General features: G+C 51.2%; 1 protein-coding gene across 3 annotated transcripts in view; it reads left to right on the top strand.

Annotated features, from left to right (window-relative positions):
- The window catches only part of FXYD6 (FXYD domain containing ion transport regulator 6), a 34,287-nt gene that overhangs the window by 5,957 nt on the left and 5,745 nt on the right, over positions 1 to 22,585 (top strand). For 2 of the 3 annotated variants that reach the window (XM_059181949.1, XM_059181935.1), the window contains 6 exons: positions 19,136 to 19,198; positions 19,801 to 19,839; positions 19,960 to 20,034; positions 20,596 to 20,632; positions 21,377 to 21,426; positions 21,956 to 22,006. In XM_059181949.1, coding sequence (XP_059037932.1) covers positions 19,141 to 19,198; positions 19,801 to 19,839; positions 19,960 to 20,034; positions 20,596 to 20,632; positions 21,377 to 21,426; positions 21,956 to 21,984 — 288 coding nt within the window. In that variant the 5' untranslated portion in view covers positions 19,136 to 19,140 and the 3' untranslated portion in view covers positions 21,985 to 22,006. Of the gene's footprint in view, positions 1 to 19,135; positions 19,199 to 19,800; positions 19,840 to 19,959; positions 20,035 to 20,595; positions 20,633 to 21,376; positions 21,427 to 21,955; positions 22,007 to 22,585 lie in introns of those variants that run through there. The other variant, XM_059181940.1, reaches the window with a different exon arrangement.

Genomic DNA, 22,585 nt, shown 5'->3' with positions numbered 1-22,585 from the left:
TAGTTAAGCATCTGCCTTCAGCTCAGGGTCCTGGGATCTGGCCCCACATCTGGCTCCTTGCTGGGGAAGCCTGCTTCTCCCTCTCCCACTCCCCCTGTTTGTGTTCCCTCTCTTGCTGTGTCTCTGTCAAATAAATTTTAAAAATCTTTTTTTTTTTAAGATTTTATTTATTTATTTGACAGAGAGAGATCACAAGTAGGCAGAGAGGCAGGCAGAGAGAGAGGGGGAAGCAGGCTCCCTGCTGAGCAGAGAGCCCGACGTGGGGCTCGATCCCAGGACCCTAGGATCATGACCTGAGCCGAAAGCAGAGGCCTTAACCCACTGAGCCACCCAGGTGCCCCAATTTTAAAAATCTTAAAAAAAAAAAAAAAGATGCCTAGGAGTTAACATGATAGGACCTATCTACATAACAGAGGAGCTTTGTCCCTCCCATACCCCCTGGGAGGCCAGGCTGGATTGGGTCTGAGCTCCAGAGAATGAGCTTTGGGGCACTGGACCTGGGGATCCTCTAGCCTCCCAGCTGTGGGGGCACTGTCCTCCTCCATGAGTGAAGGAGGGTACGAGGAGATCCAGAAATGGGGCCACTTGGGGAGGCCTGCCAGGCCTAAGGGACCCAGTAGGAAGGGGCCAGCCTGGGAGGCAGCAGCATGATAATCTGGGCCCGAGGGGCACCTGGGTGGCTCAGTGGGTTAGAGCCTCTGCCTTCAGCTCAGGTCGTGATCCCAGGGTCCTGGGATCGAGCCCCACATCGGGCTCTCTGCTCAGCGGGGAGCCTGCTTCCCCCTCTCTCTCTGCCTGCCTCTCTGCCTGCTTGTGATCTCTGTCTGTCGAATAAATAAATAAATGATCTTAAAAAAAAAAAAATTCTGGGCCCGAGGTGCCCTGGCACGCGTGGGGGCAGTGCGGAGAATTCAGGAACGTGTCACAGCTGCCGTGAGCCCCTCAGGCCTGCTCCAGTGTTCCTATCCTCTGCTTTCTCCTCAGTCCCAGGCTCTGAGTCCTCTCTGTTCTTCAGCCGGTCTTCAGAACTTTGTAAGGGAGCCAATCATCCCAAGCCAGGTTATTAAACAGAATAATTGGTGTTTAACGTTTATTGGAGGGGCACTTAACATGCAAATCAAGGGAACGGGTTGTCTTTTTCTCCAGAGGCAACAGATTCGTCAGTGACCTCGGGCTGGACCCAAAGCACTTGTTTTATGTGCAGGTTTAAAAGCCCTGGCAGGGGGGGTAGGGTTATGGACATTGGGGAGGGTGTGTGCTTTGGTGAGTGCTGTGAAGTGTGTAAACCTGGCGATTCACAGACCTGTACCCCTGGGGATAAAAATACATGTTTATAAAAAAAAAAAAAAAAAAAAAAAAAAAGCCTTGGCAGGGTTTGGGCTCTGTGGTTCTGAACTGTAAGAGCCTGGCTCCTATTACGGGAGCGTCAGATGCCGTGAGCAGGGTTCAAGGCTCTACGATGCTTGCCGGGAAGCTGAACAGATGTAGGAGCGGTGGGAATGGGTCTGGGGGGCTGTTTTGTTTTTAACTGAGCTTAAAATTTTGCATTTTTAAAAAACAGATTCTTTTTTTTTTTGGAACAAGGTTGAAGTTAGGGTTGCAGAACAATTAGAGATTTGCAGAAACATTGAGCAGATTAAGTGCAGAGAGATCCAAATAATTCCCCCTGCACACAGTTTCTCCAAGTTTTTATTTTCTAAAGATGTTATTTATTTGACAGAGAGAGAGAGAGAGCACAAGCACGGAGAACGGCAGACAGAGGGTGACGGAAAAGCTGGCTTCCCCGTGTAGCAGGGAGCCCAGTGTGAGGCTCGATCCCAGAAACCCGGGATCATGACCTGAGCCAAAGGCCGTGGTTTAACCAACTGAGCCACCCAGGCACCCTAGTTTCCCCAGGTTTTAACATCTTACAATCTTGTGGTACAGTCTGTCACCATTGAGGAATCAACACTGGTAGATCATTATTAACCAGAATCCATACTTCGTTCAGATTTCTTTAGCTTTTACCCACTGCCCCTTTTCTGTTCCAGGATCCCATCTGGAGTAGCACATTACATTTTGTTGTTCTGTCTCTGGCTCTTCTTGACCATGACCATTTCTCAGACCAGCCTGGTTTTTGATGACCTTGATGGTTTTGAGGAGGACGGGTCTTGCATATTGTAGGATACCCCTCAGCCTTGGATGTATCTGTTGGTTTTCTCATGATTCGACTGGGCTTATGGATTTGGGGAAGGAACATCACAGAGGTGAAATGCTATTTTCATCATACCACGTCAACATCGAGGGTATGGACTCTCTGTGTGAATCATTACTGTTGATGTTGACAGGACTCGTTTTCGTCCCTTTCAGGGCCCCCTCCTTCCCCAGCATAATTTCCAGGGCCTGGTGATTGGAACTGTGCCGTTTCACACATCAGGCTGTCAGCTAGCTCTCAGCTAACTCTGCCGCCTCGCCTCTTGCTAGTCATGGGGCAGCAGAGAGACTTTTCAGCCAGGAGAGCCTTGTTAAGGAGAACATAAAACAGAAAGTGCTAGGTGCCAAATCCATGCTAAAGACGGGCCTCAGGGGCTGGCCGTGTCTGGGGAAAGACGTGCATAGTTCTGTCCACGGGCTCCAGTAGTCGTTGACAAAGACAACTTTCTCAACCTTGGCTGTGCATCAGGGAAGGGCATTCTAAATGGTGGGAACAGAATATACAGAGGCCTGGAGGTCATTGCACCCTTGGCAGGAGACAGGAGTCGACTGTCTGAGCTGAAAGTCTGGGAGAAGATACTAGAAGGGAAGGAGAGGGATAGGCCTAAAGGTAGCTACATGCCACAAGAAAAAACTTCTATTTTAAAAAAATGAATGGGATACTGGGGCATTGTGAAAGGGTTTGAGTTTGAGAGGGAAGTGATCAGAATACCCGTGAGACAGATTAATCAGGCAACAGTCAGTCTGTCTGGGACAGATGGATTGGAGTGGGTTGAAGGTGGGGACAGCTATTGTTGTATGAGGCAAGTGCCTGTGGCCGCTGGGAAAGTAGTGAACGTTCTGGAGTAGCTTGAACAACAGGAGAGAAGGCCAGATCAGAGAGAGAACTGCTGGAGTCCCCACAGCCTGGCCTCTGCCCCAGATACAGTGTGGAGGCGGGGAGGCCGGGAGGAGACCCTGAGGACTGGCTCGGGGGGTAAGCTCCCGGAGGGGGACTGTGTCATTCTGCTACCCTCAGGGTTTGTTCCCTGTGAAAAGTAGGTCATTGATAAAGGTTTATTACCTTGATTCCTGGAAGGAAATCAGCACCATTCCTTTCAGAGCTACACCTTGTTGCAATGTTACCTTTTTTTGCTCCACTATGTGCAGGCAGATGGCCCCTGTTTGGAAAGCAATCTGATTTAAAGACTCAGGTGACACTGGACGTGACCCTTAGGGTTAAAAGTTCTTTACTTTTGAAATAAAGCCTTTGGTGAAATGAAAACATCTTCCCTTGGGAGAAGTTTGTGGGTGTGGATCTGTTTTGGAGCAGGAGTGAGTTCTCTACCCCAGTCTAATTCTGAGCTGAGAGAGAGATACCGATTTGCAGCTGGGCAGCCCACCCCGAAAGGCTGCCAAGGGCTGGGCCTGTAGTACTATTGGCTTCCCCAGACCCCGATGGGCAGGATCACCTCCAGCTGGCCTGCGACACCCCCTGGCTGCAGCAGGCATGGGCTGACGTTCTGCAGGCCAGGCAGCTATTGTGAGGGGCAGAGGCTGAGACCAGAGACCAGGGTGCTTTCTTTTAGTTGGGTGGGAGGGGGCAGAGGGATGGCTGATAGATTGGGCCTCCCCCTTCCTCCCAAGGGGCTCTGGGGTCCCAGCCTTACCCTGGCATCAGTGATCGTGGGCAGAGTCAAACAAACAAAAACAAACATTTTGCCTGCTGAAGTAAGACCTCACTAACATTATCAGGGGTATCCTCAGCCTGGTTTTTCGCTCTGGCCTGGGTCAGAGCACTCCCATCAGACAAGCCCAGTTTGGGCTTGGGTCAGCATCAGCATTTTCATTTCCCCGAGTCCGCACGTATTGCCACACGGACTGGCTAGCTTTGGGCATCTGCAGAGTTAGGAGATGACACCTGCAATGCTGCTGTTCTCCATGGAGCCATGGGCCCGTCAGCTGACCAGGGGGCCTTGCCTCTTCTGATCTCCAAGGTGGCAGGTACCCAGCAGCACACATGGTTGTGTTAAGCCTCTGGGCTAGTCTTGGGAGGTTGTCTGGGGAGTAGGCTATCTTATGAAGGGTTAGCGTCGTCAACACCACAGTGGCCACCTCTGCCCCCTTCAGCCACCACGGGCAGGGAGCAGGACTGCGTTGGGGGCAGGATGTACGAAATACAGTTGCCCCCCCCTTTCTCTCGCAGCAGCCACACTTGGGGGTCCGGGGTAGAAGAGTCTCTGTCCTGGTATATCTTGTCTCAGTGCCCCTAAACCCAAGAGGTAGGGGGGATTAGGCTGCCTTAGGCATGGTACCCTGGTTTTACAGAAGTCTGCTTGGCCTGCCTGTGAGTCTCAGGGCTTGATCCTCCCAGGGGTCAAGCCCAAAGGGACTTCTCATAGAGACAGTGGCTTCTCCCAGAGGAACTTTGGGTTTGGAAGAAGATTGGGCATCGAGGCTGGGCCTCAGGCTCCCGCACCCCATCCAGCAGAGAGCATGGGCCTTCCCTCAGGCAACAGCCCTGGAGGGGTAGGGGGGCCTCCAGGTGTCCTCCCAGGAGCGGCCGTGATCTGTTTGTTGACCTTCCCCTCCTCCCCGCCATGCCTCTGCCCTTCCCTGGTCTCTGTAGCATCTGCCCAACTCTGGCCCGCAGGGTCAGGCTGGGGGCGTTGGAGGCAGGCATTGGGTGTCGCCCCACGAGGGTGTCGCCCCACGAGGGTGTCGCCCCACGAGGGTGTCGCCCCATGAGGGCCTCATGGGGAGGACAGTGGCTTGGAGGTTTGTTTGGATTTCTCCAGAGCAGACTGCCTTGTCTCTCCGCGGTCCCTGCCTCTCTGCTCTGCACGTGTCTCTCCCTTTCCCTGCCTTGCACTGGGTCTCTGCGGGGACGCAGGCCCTGGCTGACCTCGGTTCATCATGTGGCCTGTTTGTCTCTCCTCTGCTGGCCTCTCCCGTACTTCCCCTGGGGTGTATCCCCTGCTCACTTTTCCTTCCTCTGGGATTTCCTTCCTCTTCTGCTGCCTCGGGCCCGGTGTGTATCTCACCACTGTGTCTCTGGAAGGGGGCTGCCCCGTTGTGGACAAGGCACCACCAGCTCTGGCTGCTTTGGGGAGACCTGCTGTCCCCATGCCACCTGGCCAAGGTGCTGGGTGACAGTGGTGGTTTTTCTTGGGGCAGGACAAGACAGTGGCTCTCTTTGGAGCCTGTCTAGGCCCACTCTGCCTGTGTCTGCTGTGGACCGAGGCCCCTCAGTCAGAAGTCCACTGGAGCCTTCCAGAGGCTGGAGGATGCCTGGGGGGAGAGGCAGGGAAGTGAGAAGATGGGACCAGGGCCCTTTACTCCTCAGCTCCGGCTCCTTCTCTCTTTCTCTTCCCCATTTCCCACGAGAAGGTCGGAGAACATGGAGGGGAAGGAGTTGGGGGTGATAACGGTCATAATATCAACAGCTGTTGCTTGAAGCGCGGTCTTGTTTGCCCAGCACAGAGCTCAGCACTGACACGACAGAGCTCTTTTCTTTCCTTCTTTTTTATTTTTATTTTTTTTTAAAGGTTTTATTTATTTATTTATTTGACAGAGAGCGAGAGAGAAAGAGAGAGCACAAGCAGGGGAGGTGCAGAGGGAGAGGGAGAAGCAGACTCCCCGCCAAGCAGGGAACCCGACACAGGGCTCCATGCCAGGACCCCGAGGTCATGACCTAAGCTGAAGGCAGATGCTTAACTGACTGAGCTACCCAGGTGCCCCAGGACAGCTCTTTTCATGGCAAACAGCAGAAACCCAACTCCGTCTTGGCCAGACAAGGCAGGTAACCTATTCAGAGACAAACTGTAGGATGGGCAACGCTGGCGTGGGAGCTGGAGGGCCAGAGCACACTCAGCCAGGGCCTGCTCCCGGGCCCTTCTCCCCACACCTGCCTCCCTGCTGGCTCTTCCCCTGTAGGCTGCTGGCTGACACCCCCACAGCCTCCCTGACCCCCATACCTCCCAGCTTGGCAGCTTTGACCCTTTTCCCCTTGGTTCCCATGATGGGACAGCCCCTGGAGGAACACTGAGGTCTCAGATCTTCTAGTGGGAAGACTTACAGGGTTGGAGTGGGGGAGGATCCCGTCTGCTCCAAAAGAAGATGCTCTTCTCGCAAGGGAAGGGTGTGAGCAGAGCGGCTGTAGTGACCCGTGCACCAGAGTGATTTCTTCTGATCCTCACAGCTCCTGAGGTGCACGTTACTGTTCTTGTTCTGTGTTTCAGAAGCAGAGGCTCTGAGAGGTAGAGTAACTTGTTCAAGGCCACAAAACCACTGCGTGGCAGAGTGGTAGGACAGTAGAGTGGCTCAGAGCAAGGACTCTGGAGCCAGATATCTTGGGTTTAAATCCAGGCTCTGCTACTTTCCAGCCCTAGGACTTCGGGCAAAAGTTACTTGACTTTCCTGGCCTCAGTTTCTCCATCTGTCTCATGGGGACGATCCTAATCATAGTCACTTTCTGGAACTGCTGTAAGGATGAAATGAGTTAGGATATTTAAACCACTGAGAAGAGTTCTTGGCGTGACACAAGTGCGCCCTAATCAGCTGCAGAATTCTGGAATCTGTTAAAAAAGAAAAAAATCACCCTCCTGAGTAAACAGCTCTCTGTCCAACAAGGGACTATAAATTCTCCCTCAAGGGCGAGCTGGCAGGCAGCGCATATTCACTGTATGAATATGGATGAAGCTTGAGATGCTGCGGAGCTTGGCTGATAACGTTCACTCAGAGGCCCTCCGTTGTGGCCCCCTGTGCAGAGCTCAGCCCACGAGGCTGGGGGAGGAGCAAGGAGCAGGGTGCTGCTGCCTGGGGATGTGGGCTCCCCTCTGCCTGGGCAGCTGCAGTGCTGGTAGCCCACCAAGAAGATGTGAGCTCTCCCCTGGGCTGAGTCCTGGGCTCCCAGTAGGAAGCCAACAAAGCTGGGTTGAAGTCTAGAATCGTACATTCCAGGGGACCGCTCTCTGTCCACATTAGTTTCTTTGCCTTTAAAATGGGTTTGATGGGGGGGCACCTGGGTGGCTCAGTGGGTTAAAGCCTCTGCCTTCGGCTCAGGTCATGATCCCAGAGTCCTGGGATCGAGTCCCGCATCGGGCTCTCTGCTTGGTGGGGAGCCTGCTTCCCTTCCTCTCTCTGCCTACCTCTCTGCCTACTTGTGATCTCTGTCTGTCAAATAAATAAATAAAAATCTTAGGAAAAAAAAATGGGTTTGATGGGAATACGTGCCTCATAGGCTATTTGCCATGACCTCTTGTACCAGTCCAGGCCCCTAGACTGGGCTTCAGATATGGTCATCCCTTCGCAGACTTTTTAGCTCCTAGCATTTCCTTCCACGGAGTTGATAGAAGGACTCCTGTGTTCCAGGCATGCCTCTGTTCCCAGCCCCAAACCCCCACCTGCCAGCAGCAGCTTGCTCATTCCTACCACCAAGTTCACTGCTCCCTACCACCTAGAAGGCTCCCCTGCCTTTCTTCCACCTTCCGTTTCACACTCTCGTCAAGGCTGGGCTCCAGGAAGTGCGCAGCGTGAGTGGTGACTGGGCTATGTGTGAGCTGCAAGGAGCCCCGGCCCTGAGGGTCCCTCTTTGGGAAGTTTGCATCCTGAAGCTCCCCTGGCTCGGGGGCGTGCTCTGGGGTGGGGGTCCGCTGGCCTGGGGGCGGGGGCTGGGCAGCGTCACCCAGAGGCGTCCAGGCAGGGAAGCTGCAGTTGGGTCTCATAAGAGGAAGGGGTTCTAAGCTGCTTTCCAGAAGGGGCCGAAGAGGACCAGTGCAGCCCGTATTTTACAGAAGCAGGTGATGAGGCTCATGGCTCTGGGTCACTGTGGTTGGGGAGCTTCAAGGCCAGCGTTTAGGGCATCCATTCGGTGGTTTGAGGCCACCGAGTGGTCCTGGCCTGTTTCCAGGTAACTGGTCCTAGGGGACTTGAGGTGAGGGGCAAACACCCCACCCTGAAAGCAGAGAAGGAGCCAGAGGTGAGCTGGGCTCGGCAGGAAGGGGTGTAGAAAAGTGCCCTCCGAGCTCTTCCAGACACAGCTGTCAAGTAGATGATGACTGTCCTTTTGTTCTTTCCTTTCTCTTTATTCTGGCACATAAAACCCCCAAAGCAAAGAGAGCTTTAGGCCAGAGCATCCAAGACTGGAAGCAGGAAGGTGATGAGCAGTGACAGGAAAGGGCCTCTGTGTGTGAGGGGGGAGCGGTGGTTTTCTGAGGGTCGAGGATACCTGTTGCCCTGGCATGGATGGGGAGGCAGGGAGACATCATCTGTGGAAGGGGGTACCAGAGAAGATCAAGAACATTCCAGCCTTTCCAGCTGAGACATTATCATATCTAACTTCTCATAAGGTCCAGCACATTCCAAAGCCAAACGCCAGGTTTGGGCAGTATCTGGCGGCTTGTGCTGGCCACGTCCGCAGCCGCATTCATCAGCACGTGTAACCCAGAAGTAATGGTCACACTTACCAGGTGCGACACAGCCCTTTCACGGAGTCCCAGGCTACGGAGGCCTGGAAAGGCCACCAGGGCCTGTCCCCCGTCTCCAAAGAGATCTTGACACAAACAGATCAGATGACCTTGTCCTGTTTGCCTGCCAAACTGTAAGACTTACCAATCAAGGTCTTAGGACCCCTCCCCTCTGTGGTAAATCAGACCAGTTTGTTGGTGATGTTTTCTAGTCTTGGACCTTTTCTCTTTGTAGTCCTTTGCCAGCCTTAGACTGTTCAGAGCTATGCCGCCTGCACTCAGCTCGGCCACGCGGCAGGGCCAGCAGAAGTAGAAAGGACTTTTCCATTATTTAAAAAATTTTTTTTCTAGTTTTTTTCCCCCTCCTGTTTTTCGCCCTCCCATTGAGAGACTAAGACTTGAGCTCCAAACCTTCTGTAGGCCCTCTCTGGTTTGACGCCACTGCTCGCCTTCCAGAAGCCACCATGGTCCCCCTGAATGTCTCTGGTCAAAGGTAGTCTTCCACTGGCGAGCCGAGGAGCCTGGCAGGGGGCTTTCCTCCTGCCCCCTCTCATTGCCCTGGTGGCCCCCTTTCCTGCCGGTGCCCTGTCTTCTTCCCTGCTGCCTTCATGGCCTTCGGTCCTGCAAGCCTGGCCTGCCCACCTCCCAGTCCCTGTGTGCCCGGACCAGCTGTGCTCATAGGCTCCATCCCTGTTCTGCCTCACTCTCCTCCGATAAGAGCTTTTATCTTCATCCTTCTAACCCCGGGTGCTGTGACTCCAGCTGCATCTGGTAAACCGCACAGCTTAGTTTTATTCTGCTTATACACAGTGCCGTCTTCTCTTACCAGGCCTCTCTGTTGCGGATTTGGGTACATCTCAGGCTATATCACGTGTCCGGGGAATACTGGAACAGTCAAGGGTAACCCGTTCACCTAAATAATGGGGTCCCTGTGTTCTGTGACCCCATCAAGGGTCCCTTTCAGCATGTCTTGTCTGGAAGGGGTGGGAGGAGGGGCTCGGCTTTCTTCGGGGAATCCTGCGGGGGACCCAGGCCTTGGTGATCCCCCAGGGCATGTTTTCTATGGGCAGAGCCTGCAGGAAGGCAAGGAGGTGAGAAGCACGTGACGGATGGGCCGCCGTGAGGCTGGGGTGGGGGTGCGGACGGACAGAGGGCTGAGCGTGAGCCGATCCAGTCCCACTGTGATTGGGAGCCGGTGCACATTGGGGCGGTTGTTTCGGAGTTATTTTCACAATGGAGCTGGTATTCTGATCTCCCTCACGGCTGCAGGGAATCAAAACTAATAGAGCACACGGCTCCCTCATCAACCAGTGGCTTCTTTTTCGGAGCAGCTTTTGCCCAGCAATTATGTGAAATTATGTGACTCAGAATGGAAAGATAATCGCCGGAGAGACTCTTCTGAGTGCTTTCTCTCGCACATGTGGAAAGCAACTATGCAAAAGGCAGGGAGATCAGGGAACAAAATTAACATGGAAGGGCCACTGCCACCTGAATGCCCGTCATTGACAGATGTCGAGAGAACAGAACACAGAAAGGAGGGGAAGAGAAACGAGTGGAAACCCGAATTCTCTCTCATGGGATGCCACGGAGGAAGCAAACTGTGGCTGATGCCTTCTGCCAGCTGGGAGGAGTGGCCTAAAGGATCTAGAATTTCCGGGCTGGGGAGAGGTGGAGGGAGGGGGTCCGGTACCTCATGGTGACGACGTGTCCTGACCCCTGACCGGGAGAGCCCAGTTCTCAGGGACCCCCACACAGGGGCTCGGGGCCTCCTGTGCATATGGGGCTTCATGTTCCTTCCTGAACCCCCTCTTCTATTTACTCCTTAGACTCTGTGGCCTGGAAAGGAGACTTGTCACTTCTACCACCTCTTAACCTCCCCTCCTCTGGCACCCACCCTTAGCCAGCCCCAGGCAGCCCTGCTTCCTGTCTGGGAGAGAGGAATGTGTGGTACCCGGGAGGGCTGGGGAAGGTGTGGGACACCAGGGGTGGCTGTGTGGGAGGGAGGGGAGGCCCAGATGGGTTTTTCCGTGCAGCAGTGAGAGAAGAACATTGTGTGTGTGTTTGGCCTCTTGTCTCAGGGGCCATGCCAGTGGGACCAACAAGACTTAAAAATGGCCGTCGGGGTCAAGTGGCACCGTGAGGAGGCCTGTGCCGAGGTGTGGCTGGTGTAGGCCAGGCCTGGACTGCAGCTTGGAGGAGCAGGGAGTTGGTGACTTTCCAAATCTGTAACAGTATTTCTTTGAGCACACTGTAACTCGATCAGAAGTGCTTTCTTCAGAACACAAAGACTGGTCTTTCCTCTTCAGCTTGGCATTCGAGGCCCTCCACCCTCTGACTTAGAATTCTCGCCGTCCACCCTTCATGTTTTCCCTCAACAGGACTGTTCACTGTTTGGAAGGTAGCTTACTCTAAAAATGGCACATACTTGGCCGATTGCTATCTCAGCCCCCTCCTGTGCTGGGTAGGCATTACTGATGGCGGAGGCCCTCTCTCCTGAGGGATCTTATTCAGAGTCCTTCTGCGGTAGCCCCTTCAGGCCATCACCGTGGAGTGCCTGGAGGGGCAACTTGGACTGAACTTAGAACTTGAACTGAGTACTAGTTGTTTTCCCTGCTTCCCGTGTTCCCTTCTCATTGCCTTGGTTCATGCTATTGCCTTTGCCAGAAGGCCCTTAGTTTCTCTCTTCTTGCCCCTGTCCAGCAAAAATCCCATCCTTGGGACGCCTGGGTGGCTCAGTTGGTTAAGCAGCTGCCTTTGGCTCAGGTCATGATCCCAGCGTCCTGGGATCGAGTCCCACATCAGGCTCCTTGCTCAGCAGGGAGCCTGCTTCTCCTTCTGCTTCTGCCTGCCATTTTGTCTGCCTGTGCTCGCTCGCTCTCCCTCTCTCTCTCTGATAAATAAATAAAATCTTTAAAAAAAAAATAATCCCATCCTTCAGGTCCAGCTGAAATGCCCGCTCCTCCATGGGATCGTTCCAGGTCCCCTGTTGTATTCCCTTCTCCCTCTCTCCCTGCCCCAAAGGAGTCTCCTTTGTAGTCTCTACCTCTGCCTTTCCCTCCCGTGAAGCTCTCTTCACCCTTGCTGATGTACTAGAGCCCTCTGCTTCCAGACCCCACCAATGCTTGGAAGCCGAGGTTATGTCTTGTTTACCTATTTATCCCTGGCAGAGCCCAGAAGAATACGCCTCATTCTAGGATTCAGCGTGTGCTCAGTGTACTTGAACCTGATCATGCATGGAGAGGATTTGGGAGAGTTGAGGGAAATGCACAACAGTAACGGGTGCCCTGGAACCCTTTACATGTGTCTTTTCTACTCTTGTGAGGGGCCAAAAAATCCCTCTCCTGGCCAGCAGCCAGTCTCAGCTGTTGTCCCCATTCAAGATGAGGGCATTACACTAAGGCTGGAACACTAGAGGTAGGTCACAATCACTAGGATCACCCTTGAGTCTGTGCACTGGAAGGGTGAAATGAAAACATTTTCAGGTGCACAAAAATCGAGTTTGTAACTGATAGATTTTCATTAAAGAAAATTCTAGAAAGATTTTCTTGAGGAGTAAAGGAAATGTCTTGACAAATGGCTAAGAGTCAAAAAGAATCATGAAGAAATCAGTTAGTAGGTATGTTGTATTAGTTATCTTCTGCTGCATAACAAATGAGCCCCAAACAAGAGCGTTCGTGATCTCGTTCAGTTTCAGAGGTCAGGAATGAGGCAGCAGCTGGGCTACACGGTTTTGCTCTGCGTCGCTAACACGGTTGCCATCAAACTGTCAGCGGTGGGGAGCAATTGTGTGGAAGCTGGAGGACCTGCCTCCAAGTTCACTTACTTGGCTCATGGCAGGTCTACTCTCTAGAAGCTTTTGAGCTGAGGTTCTCAGTTCTTTGCCACGTGGGCCTCTCCACAGGGATACTGAACATCCTTAAGACATGGCAGGTGATTTCTCCCTAAGAGCAAGTAATCTGAGAGAGAGAGAGAGAGGAAAGAAAGCCATAGTGCCTTTTGTAATCCAATATTGGAAGTGACATATCAATTCCACTGTGTTTTATTGGCCACATAGTGCAGTAGGGGAGGGGACCATTTAAGGCTCTCAAACCTGGGGACCATCTTGAAGGCTGGCTACCACACATGTAGGTTAATCTAAACAAACGTGTTTCCACAAAACATAAATACTAATATCCATGTCATAGAATTTAAAAAAAGAACTGAAAGTTTTACAACAATAACATACATATTATGAGGGAGGTGATTTTCTTTTTTTAATTTTTGAGGAAGGGTATTATGCTTAGTTACTCTGATACCTTTTAACATTAGACTCTTTAAAAGCCTTTGTTAAATCAAATACTATCTTAGTCTGCTTGAACTGCTATAACAAAGTACCATAGACTAGGTGACTTATAAATAACAGAAATTTATTTCTCACAGTTCTAGAGGCTGGAAGTCCAAGATCAAGGTGCTGGCAAATTTGGTGTCTGATGAGAACCCGCTTCCTGATTCACAGATGACCATCTTCTCACTGAGGCCTCACTTGATGGGAGAGGCGAGAGAACTCTCTTTTATTATTTAAAAAATTTTTTAAAAAAGATTTTATTTGTTTATTTGAAAGAGACCACACCCTGGGGAGAGGGGCAGAGGGAGAAGCAGACTCCCCGCTGAACTGGGAGCCCGACCTGCACCTCGATTCCAGGGCCCTGGGATCATGACCTGAATCGAAGGCAGACACTTAACCCACTGAGTCACCTCGGAGCCAGAGAGCTCCCTTTTATAAGGATAGTAATGCCATTCATGAGGGTTGCCCTCAGGATCTAATCACCTCCCAAAGACCCAACTCCAAGTATATCCCATTGAGGATTAGGTTTCAATACATGAATTTGGGGGACACAAACATTCAGTCTATAGCAAACACCCGTGGTGAAATTCCAAAGGTAACCATTCAACTAGAAATAGCTTGTATAATCTCTCAACCAGTAGAGGGAGATGCTGAATAAATAAAGTCAGAGAACACATAGGGCAGGATGGAGGACAATTTAAAACACAGTGAAGAGGATCAGCAAAACCAAGATCAGGTTCTTGAAAAGACTTGAAATAGGTGAATATCTAGTGGAGCTGATGAAGAAAAGAGAGTTGTGAAGTCGTGAAGCCTCTGCCTTCGGCTCAGGTCATGATCCCAGAGTCCTGGGATCCAGCCCCGCATCAGGCTCTCTGCTCAGCAGGGAGCCTCCTCCCCCCCCCCCCCCCGCCTCCCTCTCTGCCTACTTGTGATCCTTCTCTCTGTCAAATAAATAAATAAAATCATTAAAAAAAGAAAAAAAAAGAGTTGTCACAAACAATATGAAGAATGCAAAAAAAGACATAACCACAGGTCCAACAGAAATTACTGGTTGCTAAGGATAAATAGAAAATACTATAAACAACGGTATGGCATTAAGTTTGAAAGAAGAAAAGAGCAAATTGCTCTAAAAATCATACTCATTAAATATGCTCAAGGAGAGAAATCTGAGGCGTCTCATGGCCATTAATGAGTGGAAAAGACAACTGAAAATCCTCCCACAAAGGAAAGACAAAGTCGGATGACTTCACAGTTTAGTACGACTGGACATTCGAAGAATAGATTATTTTAGTCTTCTGCCAACTCTTCCAGGGAAGAGCAAGAGAGGAAATACTGGTTCTGTGAGGCCAGGACTACCACAATACCCAAACCAGGGAAGGCCAGTACAAAATAAAAATTGCAGCCCAATCTTACTCAAGCACAGAAATGCAAAAATCCTAAACAAAAGGTCAGTGAACCAAAACCATCAGGTTACTAAGAAGACAATACATTGGTTTTATCCCAGCAGTGCAAGGATGATTTGACATTAGATGATCCACGCACATAATTTCTTTCATTGATAGATTAAAGGTCAAATCTGTAGATGTAGAACACTCATTCCTAAATAATGTAAAACAGAAACGTCTTAGAAAACCAGGATTAGAGGTGGAACTTATAAAACATTAGAAGAAATCTATTTAAAATCCATAATTCCCTTCTCTTGATGGCTGAACAATATTTCATTGTATTTAGGCCACATTTTCTTGTTCCTCACCATGCACACAAAAGGTAATTATGTGAGGTGGTAGAGGTGTTAACTAATCTTATTGTGGCAATATTTTGCAGCATAAACAAGCATCAAATGAATTATCGCACCTTAAACCTAACATATTGTTAGGTGTCACATCACAGTAAGGTTGGGAAGAACTAAAAATACACACAAAAATGAAATACAAGTAAAAAGAAAAGCCACTAACATGACTGCATGTGTGCGTGTCCAGCACTTCTGCTTCTAGTCTACATTTTACGGTAAGGCCTGGCAGGGCACAAGACAAGAAATAAAAATCAACAAAAGGTAAGCATCGGCAAAGAGGAGACAGTACTGTCATTTACTGGTGATGTGTCCACAGAGAAACTCTACAGGTAAATTGTTAGAAATAATAAGAGAGTTTAGTGAGATTGGATTTAAGGTCAATATGTACAAATCAATTGCCTTTCTCTGTGCCAGCAAAAGTTAGAAAACACACACAAAGGATAGCATTTAAAATACCAGGAAGAAGCATATGGCACCCAGGCAGAAATCTAATAGAAGATGAGCAAGACCGATATAAAAGCCTTTATAAAACCATTATAAGACATTAAAAAGGACGTAAACCAATGAAAAGGTGTTTTTATGGGAAAGAGACTCAAGATTACACGAATGCCAGTTCTCCCTGGGTGGTTCTACACACAGATCTCTTGCAATGAGATCCTCAGTCATGTTAGATGCATTGGACAGGCTGATTCTAAAATTTCTATGTAAGAGTAAAAGACCAAAAATAGGGAGGATATTCCTGATAGAAGAGAAAGAGAAGAAAGAAGAAAATGAAGAGGGGAATTTCTTCTACCACATGGGAAGATTACTATCAGGCTGTACCAGCTGAGACACTGATTCTGACGTGGGAGCAGACAGATGGACCAACGGATCAAAAAAGGAGTCGCAGAAACACACACACACACACCTGAGTAGAAACTGGGTATGTGATGGAAGCTGCAGGACCATTCCAGAGGAGAGAGGGGATGGGTTGCCAACACATAGTGCCAGGACAGCTAGTAGAAAGTAGATCCCTACCTCCTCCCGTACATGAACACCAATTCTGGGTGGAATGAAGATTTCAGTGTCAAAGGCAAAGCTGTAAAATGTCCAGAAGAAAATTCCTTCTGACTCGGGCCGACAAAGATTATCTTCCACAAGATGCATAAAAAAACCACACACACACACATTGCATTCAATTACGTTAGGATTAAGACATTCTGGTCATGACATGACAGCAACAAAAGATGAAAAATCAAAGCACTAATTGGGAAGAGACATTTGCAGTACTTAATGACAAAGATTTCATATCCAGAATAATAAATGGATAGTATCCTAATCATGTTAACCCACTTGAAAAAAAGGAGCCAAAGTCATGAAAGCCATCACTGATGAAGTAACAGGAATGGCAAATAAACAGATGCCCTACTCCATCACTAAGGGATCAAATGAAGACCACACTTTGCACCTCTCAGTTGGCGGAAATTATGCAGTCTGGCAATGCCAAATATTGCTAGGGATGCAGAGAAATAGGGACAGTCATGCAGTTGGTGGGTTGTGGAAACAGGCATGATCATTTTGGAAAGGAGTTTGGGAGTATTCTGTAAGATGGGTAGTTTGTATACGGTACAGCTCAGTGACCTCACTCCTCAGCCTGTCTCTAGAACATGCATTTTCTACTGCACAGTGACCCATTCATGGGCCTAGCCATTTTATTTTAAGAAGGGAAGCTATAGGGCCGCCTGGGTGGCTCAGTGGGTTAAGCCTCTACCTTCGGGTCAGGTCATGATCTCAGGGTCCTGGAATTGAGCCCCGCATTGGGCTCCCTACTCCGTGGGAAGCCTGCTTCTCTCTCTCTCACTCCCCCTGCTTGTGTTCTTCTCTTGCTGTGTCTCTCTCTGTCAAATAAAATCTTTTAAAAAAAAGTATTTCATATGAAAATGATGGCAAAAAATTCGAAAAACAGTGCCTTGCATGTGTGCCCTGGGCAGCATGCAGAAAAGTGTTCACAGCTGCATTATTTACAATCACACAAAATGGGAAAAACAACAACAAAAAAATCCACTGGTGGGAGCATGGACAGAATAATTAATCTGCATGATGGGATACTGCACGACTTCAGAAACGCATGAACTATGGTCACGTCACAGTGGATGAAACTTAGAAACATCACGTGAACCAAAAATAGTCAGTCCCTGTAAACAACAACATGTCGTAATTACAAAGCTAAAAAAAGCTCCATTAAACACCATTTTATTTCATGCATAATAAATAGGTTTTTAAGAAGAAGAGCAGGAGGGTTAGCCATATGCTGAAATAGTAGCTGTAAAACGGAGTGACGTTCTGACGCCTGACATGGATGAACCTTGAAAATGTGCTGCTCCGTGAAAGATGCCAGATACCAAAGGGCACATATTGGACAATTCTTTTACATAAAGTGTCCAGAATAGGCGAATCCACAGAGACAGAAAGTAGATCAGGGGTTGTCCGAGCCTGGGGTGGGAGGTGGGGAGGGCAGAATGGGAGTGACTGCTGGCAGGGACAGGGTTTCTTTTCAGGGTGATGGATGTGTTCTGGAATTAGCGATGGTGGGTGCGCAGTTTTGTGGAGGTACCCAAAAGTGCTGGATGTACACTTTTAAATGAGTTTCATGGTATGTGAATTACATGTTAAGTTAAAAAAATGTCTTTGGGGCACCTGGGTGGCTCAGTCAGTGTCCAGCTTTTGGTTTCGGCTCAGGTCATGGTGTCAGGGTCCCGGGATCAAGCCCTGCATAGGGCTCAGCAGGCAATGTGCTGGAGATTCTCCCTCCCTCTCCCTCTGCCTCTCCCCCTGCTCACATGCTTTCTCTCTTTCTCCAATAAAGAAAGAAAGAAAGAAATCTTTAAAAAGAAATGTCTTTGAATAACAACAAGGGAATGATGACACAGGTACTGTCCAGGGTGCTGTTCCCCTGTGGGAGTGAGGCCGGGGGTTAGGCTGGAAGAAAGTACAGGTGTGTGGTTGCAGGTGTCGGTGAAGGTCTCATTCTTGCATTATGGGTGTTGATCTTGTTACTGTGCTTCGTTATATGTGTGTGCTACCTACCTACGTTTTTATACATAAAAGGTATGTAAAATTGAAAAGAATTACCAATATTAGGTGAGATGGCATTAGAAGTCAATTACTGCCTTTTGATACACACTACCCAAGCGGCCTCCCCGGTCCACGGCTGGGCCTCCTCGGGGCTCTGGATGTGGCTGTTGTGACCTCTGGTGGCTGAGAGGGGCAGGGCACCCGGGGCTGCTCGCTTGGGGTGGGGAAAGTCCGAGGGAGGATCCCTCAGAGCAAGCATGGTCCTGGCCACTCTGTCCTGGTCCAGGGGTCAGGCCACTGCCGGTGTCACCCCCTGGATAAAGGGAAGACAGCCTCGTGCTTTCCTGGTTTGGGTTTTTTCCCTGGTTTTTTCCTTTTCCTTGCTGGCTCTTCACTGCAGTTCCTTAAGCCCAGGCGGGAGGGATGTGTAACTCCACTGAAATCTGTCCCTGGAAGGGACCACCTGGCCACCTTCTGCCTCCATGCAGATGGCCTATCCTGGGGTCCCTGGCTCCAGGGACAGGGGCTTGATGAGCTCATGAGCAGAAGTCCAGGGAAGGGGAGAGGTCAGGGCATTGAGGCTCCGAGAGCCAGTGTCCACACTGCCTTGGTTTGAGCAAACCACCTTTCTGGAGGACTGTGAACTAAAGCTGTGGGAGGAGTTGGCTCGGGCCCTGTCGAGGTGAGGGTGTCGGGCATAACTGAAGGGACAGCTGTCAGCATTTCAGGGTTTCCCATATGGAGACCAGTAAGCAGCAAGACTCCCGCCCCGCGTGGCTGGCTGGACTAGGGAGACCTCCGCTTACCTGCCCCATTTCGTCTTACGGAAGAAAGACTCTGCCGGTGCATGTGCCTGTGGGGAACTGGGCCAGGAAGTCCCAGACATCTTAGTGAACGGGGTGGAGGGGGGATGGCCTGGGGAGGAGGGCGCCGCTGGGGTCATTTCCAAAGCCCTTAGTGTCTTCTGGCTTCCATACAGGAGAGGCATTGTGGTGGAGGGCTTCCGAGCTGGGCGAGGACTGGGCCCCTGCTGCTCACTCTCCCACAGGTGTCATTTAACCTCTTCAGGCTCAGGTTCTTTACCTGCAGAATGGGTCAGTCATTGTGCCTGCTGATGGCGTGGATTCCGTCAAAGTTGCTGAGCTCCTGCACGTGGAGCTGTCTCTGTGAACGCTCTGCCACGGCAGCTTTGGCTCAATTGCCTGAACTCTCTCCGTGTGGAGAGTACTCGGAGCCCGGAGCCTGACTCAGCCCTCACATCAGGCTGGGGGTGGGTGGGTGGAGAGTCTCCTGTGCAGAGAATGACGTTCCCTCCTCCGTCCACAGACACCATGGAGGCGGTGCTGATCTTTCTATGCAGCCTGCTGGCTCCCACCATCCTGGCCAGTGGTAAGTACCCTTCCAGGTCCTGGCCCTTTGGGACTGTAGGGCTGGGGGGAATCTCACATTCTATGTGGCTGATAAGTGACTCCCCTGTCCCCGCTTTAGTCGGCAGAGAAGGTGCTGGAAGGCAGCAGGTATTCCCAGACCCTACACAAGCCTGCCCACCTGTCTGACAAGGGGCCCAGCAGGCTCTGCTTTAAGCCCTTCAGCCCTCGGGGTCCCTGTAGACTTCAGGCCTGAACCTTGGGAGCTAGACCTACTCTAGATTCTGGCCTGGGGCAAGTCACATGTCTTTCCTCCTTTCTCAGCTTCCCTACGTGTAACAAGGGGGTTCTAGACCCTGCCTCGGGGGATGATGTGAGAATACGAAGGATGTGATGTGCTGTAGAAGCAGAAGCTCACTGGGCCTCTGACAGCACCCCCTTCGGCTCTCAGGCTGGCCCTAGTAGGAAGGCCCACCCCTCGGTGCTCCCCTAGGTATCTCTGGTTAATGGGTTGTCCTCCCCAGGCATCCCTCAGTGGGAAGTGAGTCTTGTGCGCCTTGGGGGAGACTCGGGAATCAGAGATCTTGCTGTCTTTCTCTTGCCCACCCTTGTTTACTTTTTCAGCAGCTGAGCAGGAGGAAGAAAAGGACCCTTTTCATTACGGTGAGCAGTGATGGGAACCCTGGGTAGGGAGGGGGAGGTGCAGCCCCGCCCCGGGGAGGGCAAACCACGCTCCTTTCCGCCTTCCCTCCCTTCCATGTCTCCCCCTTGCTCCTTTGGCAGACTACCAGACGCTGAGGATTGGGGGATTGGTGTTTGCCGTGGTGCTCTTCTCGGTGGGGATTCTCCTTATCCTGAGTAAGTTGGTCTGTTCCCTGTCTGCTCTGTAAGGGGGCGTCTGTAAGCTGCTAAGCAGGTGGAGAACGGGGGCAGAGCCTGGCCATGCTCTCCCCGGGGAGCGGGAAGGAGACTGTCGTTCTCCCTGTTATCTCTAGGACCGAATACAGCGTGGGGCACATAGTAAGTGCTCAGTGAAACCGTGAGGAACAAACAAAGTAAATGCTTGATGAGAACCAGCAGACAATAAGAAGGGGCAGGGTAGCTGTCCCAGTGCTGTGTCCAGGAGGCGAACGTGGGGGAATGTCCTCAGAGTGCCCACCCGAGACGCGCCCTGTGTTTGTCTTTCCTATATGAGCCTGGGCTGCATGGAGCCCGGTCTGATCCAGCCGACTGTGGTAGGTAGTAAAGCCATTGAATGTTGAACCTTGGCTCAGAAAAGTCCTACGCCGACAGAGGATTGCTACACGTAGCTGTGCTTTTTATGTGGTCCCCCATGGCAGCCCCATTGTGGTCAAGCCAGGAGCAGGACCTTGACCTCCAGCCGGGAGCGTGACCTTGGCTGGTTTCTTTGCCTTTCAGGTCGCAGATGCAAGTGCAGTTTCAATCAGAAGCCCCGGTAAGGATGCCGTGTCTGTGGACATCTGGGGACAACACTAGGAGGGGACGGGGGGGACCCAAATGAGTGTTCTTTTGGGTTCTTATCTCAGAAAGAGGCCATGGGTGTAAGGAGTAGATGTTTTGAGGATTGCCAGGCATTTCCTGAGGCAAAAGAGAGGTAAACATGACCAGGGTTAGCCCCGCCTCTCTTCTGATATACACTGGGAAGGGGAGGGAGGCCAGAAGGTGCTGGACCCTTGTCTGGAGGCCCTTGAGACAGCTGAGCAGAGGGCCTCAGAGCCTCTTGTGAGGTCCTCCTCTCTACAGGACCTGGGACACTGTCCCTGCTTGTCACCTATTCATGGGGCTCTTTGGCTAAGTAGAAGCTTGGGTTCCCTATCATTCACCTCCCCACCCATAAAGGGGCATACCCCATGAATCCACTAGAAAAACCAGGGGTAGCACTGGACCTCAGAAATCTGAAGTCTGGCAGGACACACATCCAAGCCCCCAGGCCTAGGGGTGTGTGTCCTGTCTGTACTTACCTGTCTTGGGGGCCAACACTGAAGGGTGCTGGTGGGTTCCCCTGACCCTGTACCCTGCAATCCCGACTTCTCCCCCTGCCCCATGCACCCTTTTGGTGGAGAGAGCTCCAGCCCCGTAGTGACTCGGGAGGGGCCAGATCCAGACAGCCATGTGCGGCCAGGAGAGCGGTTTTGCCCTGCGGACCTCTAACGGGAGGGCTGTGTCTCTCCTCTTGTAGGGCTCCAGGGGATGAAGAGGCCCAGGTGGAGACACTCATTACTGCGAATGGTACGTGTCCTGGCCACCAGCCTGGGTGGCGTGGAAGTAATTGGGCGGCTCCTCATATAGCTCAGGGAGGCTGGTTGCCCAACACCATGGCCTCCCTAGAGCTCACCAGACGTGCTCTCACATCCGTGCCAGGAAGGAGGTCCCTGGGGCCTCTGCTCCGCCGTGCTCCCTCACTGCCACCAAACAGGCTGGGACTTGTGACAGCCACTGTGTATGGGGCAGGTGCTCTATGTCGGGCAGACCCCGCTTCATGGGCACACAGCCTGCTGGAGTAGACATCACTATCCACAGTTTATAACTGAGGGACCCAGCAGGGTTAAGGAATGTGCCAAATTCCTAAAACCAGCAAGGAGTGGGGCAAGATGTGGATCTGTCTGACCGCACATCCTGCCAAGTCGCCTCTCCACTGTGCGGGTCAGATGCGCCCCCCCCCCCCCCCCCCCGCATCAGGCACAGGTGCGGTTGCCCCCTGGGCAGGGCAAGGGGTCCATTCTTTACAATCGGTTCTATTTTTTTTTTTTTCCCCCAGCAACGGAGCCCCAGAAAGCAGAGAACTGAAGTGTAGCCCTCGGGTAGGAAGGTAAGATTCTGCCTGCCTGTGTCTTCCTCTGGCCCCATCACTGCTCATTCCTCAGAGAAGAGCAGTGGGACCGCTTTTACTAGGAGCCGTGCTCAGAGGCCGGTGAGACAGACAGACGGGAACGGGGGAGACGGCCCGCACATGCGCAGTAAACAGTTGGGGACTAAGACCTCTGCAGAACGCAGCAGTCAAGTTAATGGGGTGTCATCTTCGTTGCCACATGGGCAAGACTTGGGGGCAAATTATAGTTCGTGAAATACTCCCGATACAAAGGAGCATAAAGATAATGGCTTTTAATGATGATTCAGAAAGTACCTTAGGGCCACTTTTAAAAATATTAACATTTTATAATAAAACTTTCAAGATCTACACAAAGCTAGGGAGAACAGTGTATTATCCCCTCCCTCCTACCTCCGTGTGCCCTCTTCACGGGCATTCCTTTAGCGTTTGCTTCCACTGTTCATTGTAGGGACACGGGAGAGTCATAACCGTCAAATGCCTTAGTTTTCAAAATACACTCACAAAACACACACTCACACTCAAGCCTGCTAGAAGAAGCAGGACAGGTGGGGTTGAGCC

Source organism: Mustela lutreola, chromosome 1 (genome assembly GCF_030435805.1).
Source record: "Mustela lutreola isolate mMusLut2 chromosome 1, mMusLut2.pri, whole genome shotgun sequence".
NCBI lineage: Eukaryota > Metazoa > Chordata > Mammalia > Carnivora > Mustelidae > Mustela > Mustela lutreola.
Note: the sequence above shows the minus strand (reverse complement) of the source record. Positions and strands in the feature narration are given on the sequence as shown.